Source organism: Amblyomma americanum, chromosome 11 (genome assembly GCF_052857255.1).
Source record: "Amblyomma americanum isolate KBUSLIRL-KWMA chromosome 11, ASM5285725v1, whole genome shotgun sequence".
NCBI lineage: Eukaryota > Metazoa > Arthropoda > Arachnida > Ixodida > Ixodidae > Amblyomma > Amblyomma americanum.
Genome location: NC_135507.1, coordinates 31684059 through 31699335, shown reverse-complemented (window position 1 = coordinate 31699335; position 15277 = coordinate 31684059). Strand labels below are relative to the sequence as shown.

The 15277-nt window shown below is 42.7% G+C and overlaps 2 protein-coding genes across 3 annotated transcripts in view; both read right to left on the bottom strand.

Moving 5' to 3' along the window:
- Positions 1-15277, bottom strand: part of LOC144111521 (uncharacterized) — an 81146-nt gene that overhangs the window by 18105 nt on the left and 47764 nt on the right. The window lies entirely within an intron of this gene.
- Positions 2871-12976, bottom strand: LOC144111513 (uncharacterized). The gene is made up of 5 exons (XM_077644837.1): positions 12927-12976; positions 6420-7538; positions 5965-6025; positions 5439-5604; positions 2871-3119 (listed from the first exon to the last, which is right to left on the bottom strand). Exons 2-5 carry the CDS (start codon positions 7527-7529, stop codon positions 2999-3001), a joined length of 1458 nt encoding a protein of 485 aa, XP_077500963.1. The 5' UTR covers positions 7530-7538; positions 12927-12976; the 3' UTR covers positions 2871-2998.

Sequence of the window (15277 nt, the reverse complement as noted above, 5' to 3'; positions counted from 1 at the left end):
AAGGCTCGCTATTGCGCACATTCTTCCATTTCCGTGCCCAATAAGTTAAATTAATAAGTAAACTATGCGATCAATCAATCAAGCAATAAATAACTCTGCATGTCTAATTACTGCTTGAAGAGCTCCGTGATATCTACAAGGCCCCCAGGCTCGCCTTTTTTTTGCTCCCCATTTAAATATCAGCCCGCATTCGTTCTTTAATAAAGCCCCACACACATACCCAGCAATTCTGGGCAAAAGCATTTCTTAACGGGAAACCATTTATGAACTCAATTTTGTATATAACGTATGACTTCACTGTAACAATCAACATATCCGCAAATCGTCCGACGGCAGTCTTGAATTTCTTTTTTTTTTCGATTAATGTTTTTGCTATCGTCAAAAGTGTTCCCCATTGGTTTTCTAGGGAGTCTTAACTGTTCGATGCCACCCATGGAAACATTCTGAAAGATTTTGCTGCATATCAGAAGTATCAACCATTACCGCCAATATTACCGTAAAAGTATCTTAAAATTTTCTATTTTTCACAAATAATTGTTCAAAATTGCTGGATTCGAGCAAACGTTAAAGGCGTCACAGGCTTTTCAAACCCTGCTCGGCTGTTCCCTTATCGCTTTAAACCGTTCCATCTATCCATCAATCAGGGGCGACAAGCTCTGGACACTTTGGGCGCCGAGAGAGAACCGCAAACGACGGCCAAGACGCGATTGCTTATCTACGCCATCGGGAGCTTGCGTGTGTAGACGCGACTTGTTCCGCACGAAGGGCTTCACATCTTTAATATCTACAGAGTGTCACCGAAGACGCGTCAGGCGCGGCTGCATTTCCTCTGAAACCCATTGGCTGCGCCGCGGTCTGTGTGGCCCGCCGCATGTGCCTCCATTTAGAGCTCTGACGCAAGAGCCCTTCAGGTTCTCGCGCAGTTGCAAAACACGCTGACACTGCTCAGGTCCTGTGGTGCGATTGAACACAGCCGTCAGTGCAAGAAGCAGTACTTAACTCCTTTTTCAGGCGCTTCACGGGCGGTTTCTGGTTTGTGAGGTATAACGTCCCATAGAGGTTCAGGCTATGAGGGACGTCGTAGTGGAGAGCTCCGGAAGTCTCGACCACCTGGGGTTCTTTAACGTGCACTGACATCGCACAGTACACGAGCCTCTAGAATTTCGCCTCCATCGAAATTCGACCACCGCGGCCGGGATTGAACCCGCGTGTTTCCGGCCAGCAGCCGATCGAACGCCATTACTACACACTAAATAATTTCTCACCCATAAGGGTGCAAATCAGCTGTCCCCTGACGAGCACCCTTTTGGGTGCTAAAAATGGTGCAGATATCAACGCCCTTCAGGAGAGGTGCACAGCATGAAAGTTTAGAGGGGGCGCATCGGTCCAAGGATTTTGCTTCATGGGTGGATCAATGAGGAGCACCCTTCCAAGATGCATTCGTAGAGGTGTTACGAAAAAATAGTACCCTTTAATGAGGGTGCAACCATTACATCCTCTAAAGTATCATTAAGTGTACCCTTCATTAAGTGTGCTGATCTGTGCACCCTTTTCTAGCACCGAACAATTGGAAAAGGGTGTTCGTCTGGGGACACCTGATTTACACCCTTAAAGGGTGAGAAATTGTTTAGTGTGTAGGAGCTGCACTAAAACACGTGTTCGCTTGGAAGTATAAATGGAAGGGAAGTGCAAAGCGAGCAATGGTAAAGACTATGAAGCGCACGTGTGCAGCTTCCTGGTTATAGCGAGCTGTACTACATAACGCAAATGACAGAAGAAACACACGCAACGAACGAAGCGCGAACTCAAAAAGTGGCGACACCAGAAAAAAAAAGCAGTGTGGCGGAGACCTCGATAGCAGACTGTTCTCTGGAGCTGCCACGCACACAACGCCAACTCGCCTGCGGCGATAACAACGTCCGGATCACGGTGGCCACGAATTTCGCTCGAGTTCTCTTCAAACATACACTCTAAACACAAATACATCTATATGGGAGTAAAAAGGGGGTAAATTGTAAACACCCTTTTATAAAAGGGTGTGCGCTAGAGGGCAGTTTTACTCCTTTTTACTCCATTTGTTCAGAGTGTGAAGCAGAAATTTTAATTTTTTAGACGGAGAGGGTACACTGTAAAAAATTTTTTCCAAAAAAAACAGACATTTTCTGGCAGCTGTCCTGCCAGAAAATGTCTGTACAGTTCTGTTTTCCGTTTTTCAGTTTTTCGGTTATTTTACAATGTTAGATTTTTATCATTTACCGAAAATCCCTGTAAAATTTCTGTGAAATTTCATTTTCTGTTTCAAAGCAAGTCTGCGATTTTCAGGTTTTTCTTTCTCATTATTTACTGAAAGCTTGTAAAATGTCTGTGAAATTCATTTTTCTGTTTTCAGTTATTCTGTTATTTTACAGTGTTTCTTTTCTGTCATGTACAGAAAATCTGTGAAATTCACTTCTCTGTTTTCAGTTATTCTGTTATTTTACAATGTTTCTTTTCTATCATGTACAGAAAATCTGTGACTGCAAATTGAGTTTAGTTGTCTGTTTTTGGCTGCCCTGTTAATTTACACACAATTTTCTTTTTGGTTTGCAGAAAATATATTTGAAATTCCTGCAATGTTCTGTTTACTATTAGTTGTTCTTTTATTACAATTTTTTTCCCCGCACAAAATACGGTTTCTGTGCAAGCACAAGGGCTCATTAAATTACAAATACGATCTTTGCGTCGTTTATGCCAATGAAAGTGTGATATTACATAATTCGTTGCTCGAGGGAAGTTGCGTGAAGTAATTTAAGAATATCTAAATATGAAACGTTTGCACAACACTGATTTTCATCAGTATAGCATTGCCTGAGAACCAAAAGCCAAGCAGCTTGATATGAATGAACACTTTATTAAATCGAAAGTCACATCAGCATCAGCAGTCTTCTATAGCTCGAAGACTATTTCTGAGCCCAACATAATAAAATGTTATACAACACAAGCAACAGAAACTAAAAATCTAAAAGTCATAGTCTTTCAAAGCCGTTACGAGTGCAGCCACTCTTGGTGACAGGCAGTGCTGCTTCCCGCCATTCTTTTGCACCTTCGTTCCTCTTGCAGGATTAATACCTGCAATAGCCCTGAAACAAAGAGCCACGAGCTATCACTAACGACCAGGCACAAAAACTTAATTTTTATAGTTGAAAGACAAAAATATATTCGTTCTACACTTCCACAACCACTCTGACAAGGGCGGATGTGTTAAAAAAATTCAGGTCTCATATATGATCCGCTACGTTGTGAGGCTTAAAAGCTAAGTAAAAAAAAACACTAATATCTTACCTGTTCCCACCCAGAAATAAAACTCTAGCTTTGTGAGGCATCACTTTGCTGCTCAAACCTTCTTTTCAAGCTCCTCATAGCGATAAAGTAGCAAGATTCGTTTTATCAACAACCACAGATCAGCATGACTCACAGGCAGTGCTGGGCGGAAAGAGCATACGATGCTTCTACAATGTCATTGTTTACGAGGCACGTGTTGGAGTTTCCGGTCATACAGGTACCATTGGAAACAGAAGTATCTAGGATGCTACTGAAGTCATTTAAGCACCTTGCTTCTCAGTGATCACCTCATTTTACTACCACATATTGAATTACTTGAGATCGACTTTCATCTCCACAAGTGAGGTTTTGATCCAGTGGGTAATGATAAAAGTGTCGGACTAGTTCGTAGCTTATGCGCCCTAGGAACTCATAGCCACTACAGTACATGTGGCCCTATGAATGAGGAGGATTGAACGGATAAAACAAGGAGAAACGTGCTTTAATAAAACGTTAGGTCTCTTTTGCCTACCTTGCTACAATGGTTTGCCATGTCAGGACGCACCCCTCTCTCATAAAAAACAGCCTGAAATCCGTACCCCGATTCCATTACCTTAAGTGTGTGTGTGTGAGATGCGGCAGAAAAAGAGCGGGAGAGACATTTTTTTTCCTTCCGATTGATATTTTATATACAGGGTGATTTTTGTCACTTTTGAAGATATGTTTTAAATACTTAGCTACATCGGTGTGGTCTTCTGAGCTGGACTGTACAGCAAGGCAGACATTAGGTGCCTCAAATGTATCTGTAGTTACATAATTAACTTTGACTGACTTTTCTATTTTTCATCTCAGAAGCAAGGTAGGTTATGTTGCAAAATTGATGGTCGTCAACTTTGAATATGAGCTGTTTTTAAATACTCCTAAATGGCAGTATCATTCCAGACATTGACCAACAAAAATACACATACGAAAGCTCGTTGAGTCAGCTTTCCACCATTGCATATTCATAGAAAAATCGCTTCTCGCACTTCTAATGCATGCAGCAAGTACAGGCACAGTTAGTGTATATTTATGATGTATAAGTTAACTAGATTTCGGCAAGAATACGATGCGCAGTTACGGCATTGTATAGATAGGTAAAGTGGGCCAGCCAATTGAACAAGCTTTCCTTCGATACTTCGAAATACATTGCCGAGTAACAAAATTTAAAAATAAGCCTAACCTTCGATGTTGCCAGATAAATTTTGCAATACAACCTTCCCTTTAAAAAGCAGAAATAGTAAAGTTTGTTAGCTAATTTAAGCTGATTAATGGTCTAATTATTCATCCTTATGAGGTACATAATGTCCACTTTGCAGTACAATCCAGCACAATAGAAAGCACCGGCGCATTTCTCACACTTTTTAAAATAAAAGGCTGCAAAGGTTAAAAAAAAATTAACGTTTATAATACAGTTGCGTGCTTGTCACTTGCTTTGTTTTTGGTGTTGTGCTTTATTATAACAAAACAAACAAAATACCTGATCTCAGACCTTCACATTTACTAGAATGCATCCTTGTCTGTATGCTCTTGCATTAGCCTTCCAGCAGAACTAATAGACAGCACACAGGCGTGATCCCAAGCTGCTGCTGTACTGTTAACTATAGAGATAAAAGGTTTCTTTATGACGTCTCGCTGTTTGACACATATTTTCAAAAATGAGACTGGATAATGAGGGCATGTTATTACGTCAGTCAATGGTAAATCAATTATTAATTTCTTGTACTACAATGTTGCTAAAACTCCCTACCTTAAAGCAAATTTTCTTCGCTGCTGCTCCTATACTACAGCACACTACCAAATATCTTTAGCATTATTGCGTCCCAGTGCTAGTTCAATGCCAAACTGAAGAAATGCCAACTTTCACCTCTATAAGCAAACTTCATTGACAGTATGATATTCTCGATGAACACGCACACTGTTCAAAAAGCTTTTCAGTTGAAGTGCATTTTCTTCGCGTACACTCAGTTTAGCAGCGTAGTAACCGCTTTTCTAAATAAGGTTCAGGAAGATTGGCAGACTGCAGTATGCATTTGCACAGGGCGTGCTGTGACGTCAGGCAAGTGTACAGGTGAGTGAACATTGGCTTCAGTTCTTACCTCTGTGTGAATTCCAAGCACAGGCTCGTCTCCTTCTGGTACTGGATGTTAAAAGCAAAATGGGCAAAGAACAGCAGCTTGAAGGCCTCGTCTGGCTTCGATGCATGAAGCACTGGATGGGTGTCCACGCAGATTGTGTATGAATTAGCAGTGAGAAAAGTCCATCCTGGAAAAGAGTTGGAAGGAAGCATTATTATTCGCTTTGTCCTTCTTTTTTTTATTATGTCTTTCAGTTACACGTAAAGTCTTTATTCAGAGGGGTGGGTCCATCACCATTAGGTTTAGGAGGATAAGTGAATAACGAGGAAGGGATAACGATGAAGATTGCATTGACCTATATATGATAGGCACATCGAGCCAGCAATACTCATTAAGCATTTCAATCAGCGGGAAGTGTCTTTTAATAAATTGCATACATTTGTCTAATAAAATAAAGATTTGCATTTCGGACAAGGTAGCACCATTTAGTGCATTTTTCAGCAATTTTTTTAAGAACTGCCCCTTTAGTCAGTCATCAGTATCTTACCTTTCGCGCAGATGAAAGGACAGCTTGGCAGATCCCCCAAGTCATCGTCGCTGGCCATCTCCTTATATGAAAAATCCAATTCACATGTGCATTAGCATTAGGATCAGTCAATGGCATGTAATAAAAAAAAATGTTGCCTTAAGTCCTCAACACAGACGCCATTTCACTTAAATATGAGTTACCATTGCGTCGCACGCTAAAACACACCGCAGCAAGTCTGCTGGCTTTGAGGATAAATTTTTGTTTATGGGCAAGGTTGACATAAAACTTCCAGATTTTTCTGTTATCTCAGTACAAATGTTAGAGACGTGGGTAAAACAATCACTGCACTACTGTTATAAAAGGCAGCGCTGACTTGATTATTGGGAGGAAAAAATTAATGGGACACTTCACATTGTGCATTAACGTGCGACGACTGCAAGGAAATAATGCCAACTACATTTATCAGTTTTTACCTCTGTTAGCTTGTAAAACAGCTCTTTGTCTTCTCCGAAGATTGCGAGCAGTAGTAGTGGCATGGCTTCGTATTCAACTGCCATTGACTTCCTGTTAGTTTTGGCAGCTTCTATTTCTTGGAGACAAGACTTCACACATTCTTTTTTTACTTGGCTGTGTGCGTAACGAAAAACTTGCCGTCCAACAGTCTTTAGTCGGTCATCGAAAGTCTTTGCAACATTTGAGCCTAGCAAGATGTTTACGTGGTTGGTCAGGTGCTTTGCCTGAAACAGAAATGGCCAGCTTCGCTCAATGTCTCGAATATTTTTGGATGCATTGATAAGCTGACGTTGTGATGCATAAGTCTCTGACATGAGCTGTGCAACCATGGTCTCATCTGGAAACGCAAGCCTGAACTGCGACAGCAAGTCGTCTTTTTTCTTCTCCTGTGAGTCAGCAGTCTCGTCAGATGGAAGCTTTGGTTGCCATGCCACACACCCATATGAGTCTCTCTGAATCTTCACTCGTTTGACACTCAAGTCCAGTTCATCGTCCGGTTCGAACTGATGTGGCTGCTCAGAGCTTGGCCTTCGTTTGTTGTTAACACAGTTTTCAAGTTTCCACAAGAGTGTCTCAATACCCGAGCCAATTACTGCCCCATTTAGGGTGTCCTCGAATGTCTTCGGGTAATGGCTCACAATTTCAGCTGCGATAGCCCTCAAGATCTTGCGACCTGGCTTCCTGTTTATGGCAAGAATATGGTCACTCACAAGTCGTACCATTTCATTCAAGTCGCTCTTTACTGGACGCTTCCCTTCTTGGCAAGCCTTCATAAGCTGTGGTGGGAAAACCTCCCAAGGTGTAGAAAAGCTTGCACACTGTGTGCTTGTAGGCGATTGAATGTCGTTGGGAGAAAGTGACACTGGTGGGTTGGGCGTAGCCGCTGAGTGAAACCTTTCAAGAAGAATCCTTCTGCTGATGGGCTTTAAAAATTGCAAATCCTCTTCAACCACATACTTCAGATGTTCCAGGGACTCTACACCACATTGCTGCAGCTTCTGGACTGTCAGCTCTACAATCTCCTTGTCCAGGGCTGGCAGCCAGTTGGAAATTCGTTGTTCCAACTCCATTGCAGCTATCTGAAATGCAGTTCAAACTCCATCAAGTAATCCATGCTTCAAAACAAAAACAGGATAACTGCAGCGGGCAAGGTTGTACTGGATTAATGGTGTGTTGTCAAGCAAGCTGTCGAGCTCAATGCACTTGATTGGACCGTCATTACTTAAGATGTTAAAATACTGCATTCCTGGTTCATACGATGTACTAACAGTTTTTACAAGAAAAAAATGCCGGGCATCTTTCGACAGGATCAGCTGTATTTCCCCAAACTTTAGTTCGCCGTTCTGCCGTGACATTACAACTAGCATTTTGCACTCATACAACAGACCCCGAATAGTTGCTTGCTGTGTTGAGAAAATTTCCCCTTCATCAGAAACAACTTCCCGAACTTCGTTCTGAATTTCAAGACTGCAAAGGCTGATCATGAAAGTAGATGCATTGTCGAGAACGTCAGTACTGCTTCCTGTGTTCTTGTAAGCTTGGAAAAGCTGATGCCGCTGAGATAAAGTCAACGTCAAATTCTTGAAATTTTGACAATTTCTAGCACATTTCTTGAAGTAGCTGTGTTTGCTCTCGCATCGCATTGTCCACAATCTGATCAGGGGACCAAACTGCATAATAAGCATTGGATAGTGAAGAAGGTAATGGTGTTTTGGCCTCAATGGAATATTTGGGAACAGAGCTGCTCTGCTTGTCATGTAATCTTCGATGATATCTTGGAGCCTCATAGCCATTGCACTTGTAACTGCTGGCGCAGTAACTAAAAGAACAATTTCTGACAGCAACAGAACCTGCTTCCAGACCTCATTCTCTGTAGACTGAACGGAACCGACTAGGAAGAGGGGAAGAAAACGAACCATATTCCAGTTCTGAATAGCATGGCCTCCAAGTGATTTCTTTACAGGAACCTCACATGGTCTGTCATTGAGGTCGCTGCGCTTAAAAGGAAAGCCACCTATACGGTTATTGAGATCCTCTAGAGAAATCCACTCACAAACCGTGACAAAATATTGTATATACAAAGAAAGGTCGAATGACACTATGCCTTCAAAAAGATCGTGTGCCAAACAAGGGGGAAGCCCTGGTGCACAAACGTCGAAATACTTCAGATCGTTGAACAAAGACCTAAACTTTACTCCCTTTTCTGCACTTAAGGAGCTATCGGCTGCTAAGGTTAGGACAGCACTGTTGTAATTGTCTGGTGTTCTGAGCTCGAATACACCTGACAATGCAAGTGGAGAGAAGAGGTCTCTTCTTTCCGCCAAACAAAACCTGCAGATGTGTGTTGCATTGCTAAAGTTTTCAACAAAGCCACCAATTCCATGGCTTCCAAGATTGTCACCGAGGATTGCGCACACTGTGCCAATCAGACGTGTGCCCTTTGTAGTGACGACTGTGCCTGCTTCGAGCTTTTTCAGATCATCAATCAGGGGTGCAAATATTTTGTCTTGACCAAAGTATTTAAAGTAAGTCTCACTGCAAAGCAAGCAGAGCTTGATGGAGTCAGTTGAGCATCTCTTCCATGAATAAAGATTGCCAAGAATTAAATAAACTGCAAGCAGCTTGTGCTTCTTCTTCGCAGAACCGAGTGGGTTTACGACTTCGAAAGCATCCTGGAAAAGAATTAGCTTTAACGCTTTTGGATGATCCTTGTAAAGTAAAATAGACTTGAAAACACTGCCATCGGTGAAGTCTTTCATTACTCTGTTGGTGTTTGGTAAGAGTTCATCACACTGCTTAACCACAGCTTCATTTTCTAGCATGGCCTCCAGTGTTTTTAATACTGGCACGTAGTAGAATGTTGCATCCCTATTTCTTTTGTTTCTTCCCAGTAGTATTGTAACAGGCTCCACAAAGAGAAAGCGTTTCTTGAAATACAAGTTACGGGTGTGCTTACTGCGGAACACACCACCCGGATCTCTGTGCACAGCTAAGACAAGATCTGCTTCAAAAGCTTCGTCGATTATCTTGTCAACTTCTTCACTGCACACAACATGTTTGAGCCTAGCTTTAAGAATGGAAGTCATCATCGAAACATTAGCGGTCTGAATGTCATATATAGCCTCTGCTATCAGCTGCACAGTGGATGAAGGAACGTGACGCTCTGACAGCAATCTCAGGTATAGATGAGCGAAAGCATCAGTAACTTCGTCACTGCATGTTTCCTGGCAGTCTCTGGGGGAACCTTCATGAGTACTTGCAATTGGAGCTTCTTCAAGCTCGTTGTCCCAGGAGTTCTCAGCAGCTTGAATATTTCCTGTGACAGCTTCTGAAGCAATTGCACTGACCATAGTTTGAACCTGCGATTGTGGAGCTGAGTTTGTGGCCTTTACGTGGTAGCGTGAAAGGTGGGAGGAGAAAGAAGCCTTGTTCTTGTACGCTTTGCTGCAGTTCTGAAATGGGCACTTCACCTCTGTCCCTTCGGTAATGTGACATTTCAAGTGTGACACAAGAGATTTATAATCTTTGCAGAGCTGAATGCAGGCATCCACAGAGCACACGAAGTCACATCTGTGAACAGTTATAGCACTGCGGCTTTCGCCTTCTGCACGTCGTGCTTGTCTGTGTTCACGGCATATGTGGCTGTACACGCTGCCGACTTTACGGAACGTCTTTCAACAACTTCGAAAAGGGCACTTGACGCGGAACTGGTTCACATTTTTGTGCAAAGCGATGTGCTTGTAGAAGGAAGAGAGGGACGAAGTAATGTTGCTGCATATGCTGCAGGAGTACATCGCTGAAAAAACCAGAATGGAAATAATTAAATTATTATTCACATAACTTTAAGATTGTTAGCTATACAAGGATAGAAACTGGGAGAGTATGGGAGTACGGGAGATGTGCACTTAACCTGCGCCACTAGTTCTTGCCGCCACAGCAGGAAGTAAGCCACCTTTCTTATTTTTCAGCTTTAACGCGTCGCCTTAATTGTACATTTTTTGTCGATCGTGATGCTCATCCTTCCTGCGCTACCACGATTGTACATACGTTAGATAAAAATTGCCTTGAGCTCAGTATGATCAATCATTAATTGGGAGACGCCTCGCATGCTGACTTTCAACCAATTAGTATAGCAGCACCGTAGATACTAATTTGTACTGTGAACAGCATGCATTTGAATACATAAGCTTGAACACACCTGTCCTGAACATGGTAGAAGTCGTTTTCTTTTTTTATACTGAAACCCAAACAGTGCCTTACATAGGAGCTGTTATTTAGGCTTGTTCTCTGATATATGCATCTGTCACGCAAAGTAAATGGATGATCAGTGTTAGCTAGTCCACGTTGTACTTCTATCGTCGCATTTGCTTTGAATACCGCGGCCATGCACTAGTGCGTGATGATTGCGGTTTTATTTTGGCTTAGTTACAGGCTCTCTTGACTGAGCTGCAGCGTGATTGCGGATGCCTTAAGTTAGTATCTACTACTTTACAAAGGCCGGGAGCCTTCCGCTCAGGTTGTGAATGCATTTCTGCCAGTTTTTTAGCGCGAAAGCACTAATCCGGAGGTTCCTACCCCAAGAAAATTCTGCTCTTGCTTACTTGTGAAGCAGCTGCATAGCAGCAGCTGCATAGGAACACTATAACAGTTAGCCAAGCATAGTGATGACACTGTGCCTATACATGATAGCCATAACCAGGGTCAACCATGACCCGAACATGAGTTAACTTGGAATTTGGTGCCCGGGCCACCGCCAAATTTCAGCATGGTTCACCCAAAAATTGACCTCAGCCAAACTGGACCAAAACTGATTATAAGTAATCAGTTTTATTCAATACAAGTATATTTAGTTCTCTGCAATGTCCAGTTCAAGTACTGTTAATTTGATTACATTCGGAGAATTTTGGTTATTTAAGTCACTAATTACTCTTCACTAATTAGTGGTCACTAGTCAGGTACTACTAATTGTTAAATTACTATGTCAAGTTCAAGTACTGTTGATTTGGTTGATTTTCTGGTAATTTAATTCCCTAATTGCTTTTGACTAATGAAGGGTCACTTATCAGAGGTCACCATTTCTCCTTTACTACCTCCAGGTCAAATACCGTTCGTCTGATTACATTCGGAGCATTTATAGCCATTTTATTCACTTTGTTTATCGCTAATTAAGGGTCGGTAATTAAGTGTCAGTATTTAGTCCTTTACTACCTCGAGTTCAGGTAGTGTTCATTTCATTGTAATTTAAGCATGCTGTCAAGCATCTACGCCGTTTGCAATTCTGCGCCAGCCTCCGAAGAGAACTGACACGTGCGGGTGACCGACGACCCGTTCCCCGCATAACATGCATCTCACCGTCCAGAACTGTCCGTAATACGTGATATAGTCCAATATGGTAGTCTCATTAGCCGACAAACAGATCAAACAGCATATTCAACATTAAAATTTTCAGATTATATTTCACAGCCATAGCAAAAGCCGTGTGGAATCTATTTGACGCTTATGCCGATACAGCGGCGGCGACCAGGCCGCCGAGCCTACTGAGGCGAAGACATGCTCCACCGCAATACACGGGGGAGCGCAGGCCGCGTAGCAACCGCAAAGCTGGAAACGAACGATCCACCTCCGGGTCGACGTTGCTTGTCGACAGCTAGGCAAGGGCCAAGACCGCAGCTTTGTTTACTCGAGAAAGTTCACGTACGCATGCAGAGTCTGAACACTCGTGAGTTCAAAGATACCGTGAGCCGAACGGCCTCCGCTAAGCCGTAGCTCCGCGTGAGCAAGATGCGATGCCGCTGCATTCGAAACGACAAGCTGGCGCAGGCAACGGCGCAGGGCTGGAATCTCGCGAGACTGGTTCGGCTCGCGCGAGTGGCCGGTGCGCCGGCCGAATGACGACAGTCGGCGCGGCGGCCAATGCCGCGAGTCGAAGCTCAAGCGAGAACCCGAGCCCTGGCAGATCTCATATTTAACGCACACACCACGTTAAAACACGCTGCAAAGATTTCAGATAGCCTTTAAAGGCAATCGTGAATGCGATGAAAATTAAGGGCTGCGTGGTTGCGGTAGCGAGGCCGCGGCACGATTTAGAAGCTAGCACAATGAAATATGGAATAGACACACGACGCTTGCCGCTACGGCGGCGTCCGCGGCGGCAAGTGATTCGCGCGTGAGCGCTCGTCCTGTTCGTTTTAACTTTTAACTGCGTGTCAAAGCTGCACCTTCACCATGAACAGTTTACGGAGCGTAGGCAGCTTGAAACCGCAAGGCGGAGGATGAAAGTTACGCAGGGCTAGGGCTTTCCCGCTATTTAGTGAGATGCGAGCTATGTGCCCATGCCTTAATATTTCGCTACAGTAATCCACCTCCATCGCACGCAACATCTACAATATAGTTTAGAGATTTCCACCGGTGACACAAAGCAAATCACACTGTCTGTATCAAGTGGCAGAGATTGTTTGTTCACTCACCTTTCCAAATGAAACGAATAAATCGATGCACGAAGACACCAAGCCCCTCTTCATGCTGAAGTCATCTTGCGAAGTGCAGCTCCGCATCAAAAGCAACCACATAGTACTAGTTGTGCGAAAAATTTAGTTTACTACACTCTAGGCTTTAAAAAATAAACGGATGTTTTTAAGGTGTTCAGGTGCATTATTCGTAGCTTACTTCTTAATAGAGACGCACGTGACTAGACCACGGCGGTCAAAAACAGAAAATGTCTGTTTTTTTGCTTGATCACCTTTCTGTTTTTTCCAGTAACAGATTTTTTCCGTGCGGCAACAGTAAATTTCTGCAAAAACGCCTGTAATTTTACACACTTTTTTTACAGTGTACGCACCATCGAAAACAGCCTGCATAATTGCGCAATCACAGGTGCGTGGTAGCGATCATTTGTTAAATTTTTAATAGCGTCGGCAAAACGTCAAGATTCTTGCCCTGCATTCAGAGAAACTGACAATGATGACATATGGTACGCATAGTATGTCCCCTTCAGAGACGCGTTGTGTCCCTGTGTCGAGAAATATCTGGAAATTTGTCTGATACAAATACGACAGAGCCGGTAACAAAATACAGCAGGAATTTTTGTGGCCTTGTCTGGACGACAACTTTTTCGGTAGTATTGCGAACTTGCCTGTTTTTGCTACAGAAATGGCTCTGTCGTTAGGACAAGAGGCTGCTCAGTGCTACAGAAATACCTGGTGTTACTACAAGAATTTCTGTTGTCAGGTCCCAATATACTACAGGAAGACCCGTCGTGACAACAGAAATCTTTCTGTTGTGTTCTGTTGTTTTTTTTGTGTGTTGTGTGTTGTGCTTTTCTATGTATTCAAGTTGTATACATAGAACCCCCATTTGACAAAATTAACAATAATGACTCAACAAATTTACGAATTCGCGCACGCCACACGCTTCCACTTTAAAGTAATCGCAGCATTATTCAAAAAAGATACATTACGCATTTATGTCCAATGAATTATTTCCTTCATCATCCGAATCTGTTTCCGCAACGAAAACTTAGTCGCAATGTCATTTAGTAAACCAATCAACCGCGTTAGGAGCAGAAAGAAGTGAGAGCTGCAGAGACTAATTTCTGGGCGCTCCTTACAACATGGCGCCGTCCATCTCTTACTTCTTGCGTTGGAAAAGCGATTCTTGCTTCCATACACAAAATGATCCCCCTAGTCTGTCAAGCAGATATTTAAAATGTATCAGGCAACACTGACTTTATGAAGAAACGCTGCACGCTCTGGGAGATATATACCGGGTGTTTCAGCGCAAGGGAACCAAAATTTTTATCAGTACGCTTTTTGAGGCATGGAGGTGGCTTTTGCGGCATCGTACAAAAATGCATGCGCTTGCGTGAAGCATGCAGGCAAAGCGACCCCTCCAGTGCACGTAACTAGTCGAAAAAGCCAAATTTTGTGGCGCCACAGCACCGAGGGTAATCACGTTTTCGAAATTACAGAAACCGATATGGCTATTCCAAACGACTTGCGACAAGTCTCTAATTGCAACCAGTAGCCTAAATGTTATGGTTAGAAATTTAACTATCAGAAATTTGTTAAGCGGCTAACTAGTTAACTTTATCTACGTGTTTTCTGATGTCCGCCAACGCAGGTATTATTGTGCCGCAGAAGCTGCCTTCGTACATAAAAAAACTATTTTAAAAAATTTTGGTTCAATTTCGCTGGAACACCAAGGTATATACGGCTATAAGAGAGCAAAACTGAACAAGCAACTATATCCGGCCGCAATATAACAAATTAGCAGAAATAAATGCGCAAGTTTCGCCTAGCGCATGTCAGCGCAATCCGAGTTATGTCCACCTATTATATTTACTGAATAAACTACTAGAGAACCCCTTTACGGTTATATAGGTATGGGACCTCCTTCAGTATATCATTGAATTGCACCACCATGCTGTAAAAAGGAAATAATTGGACTTGATTTCGTAGCTGTTCTTGCTTCTCATATAGTTATGTTTCAGTAACTAACATGTCCCAGTCGAAACTAAACATGTTGAATGTACTTGTCCTGTGCATAAATTCGCAGTAATGATTTACGTCGTTACTGGTGAAGATTGCATACGAAGATACAAATAATTTGCCGTCAGTAACTTCATAGCAGAAGGAAGCTGCAGCTTCGCCGACATTCATGGAAGGCTACAGGATGCTTACATATCCTGCACCGATATTAAACGCAATATGGAGAAAAAATTAAAATTTCAAAAGAGAGACCCCACGACTTAAGTCGAATCATGCAGTAAGAGGCCATCAACAGCAACGTTTGAAACAAATCTAGGGCGAACAAAAGAATT

What these genes read in the sequence shown, in the direction of transcription:
- LOC144111513 (XM_077644837.1), bottom strand. Translation starts at nt 7,529, where the DNA reads ATGGAGTTGGAACAACGAATTTCCAACTGGCTGCCAGCCCTGGACAAG. An exon ending in TGTTTTACAAGCTAACAGAG is followed by an intron (nt 6,026 to 6,419) that starts GTAAAAACTGAT and finishes TTTTCATATAAG; the next exon opens with GAGATGGCCAGCGACGATGA. An exon ending in TGCTTGGAATTCACACAGAG is followed by an intron (nt 3,120 to 5,438) that starts GTAAGAACTGAA and finishes TCTTTGTTTCAG; the next exon opens with GGCTATTGCAGGTATTAATC.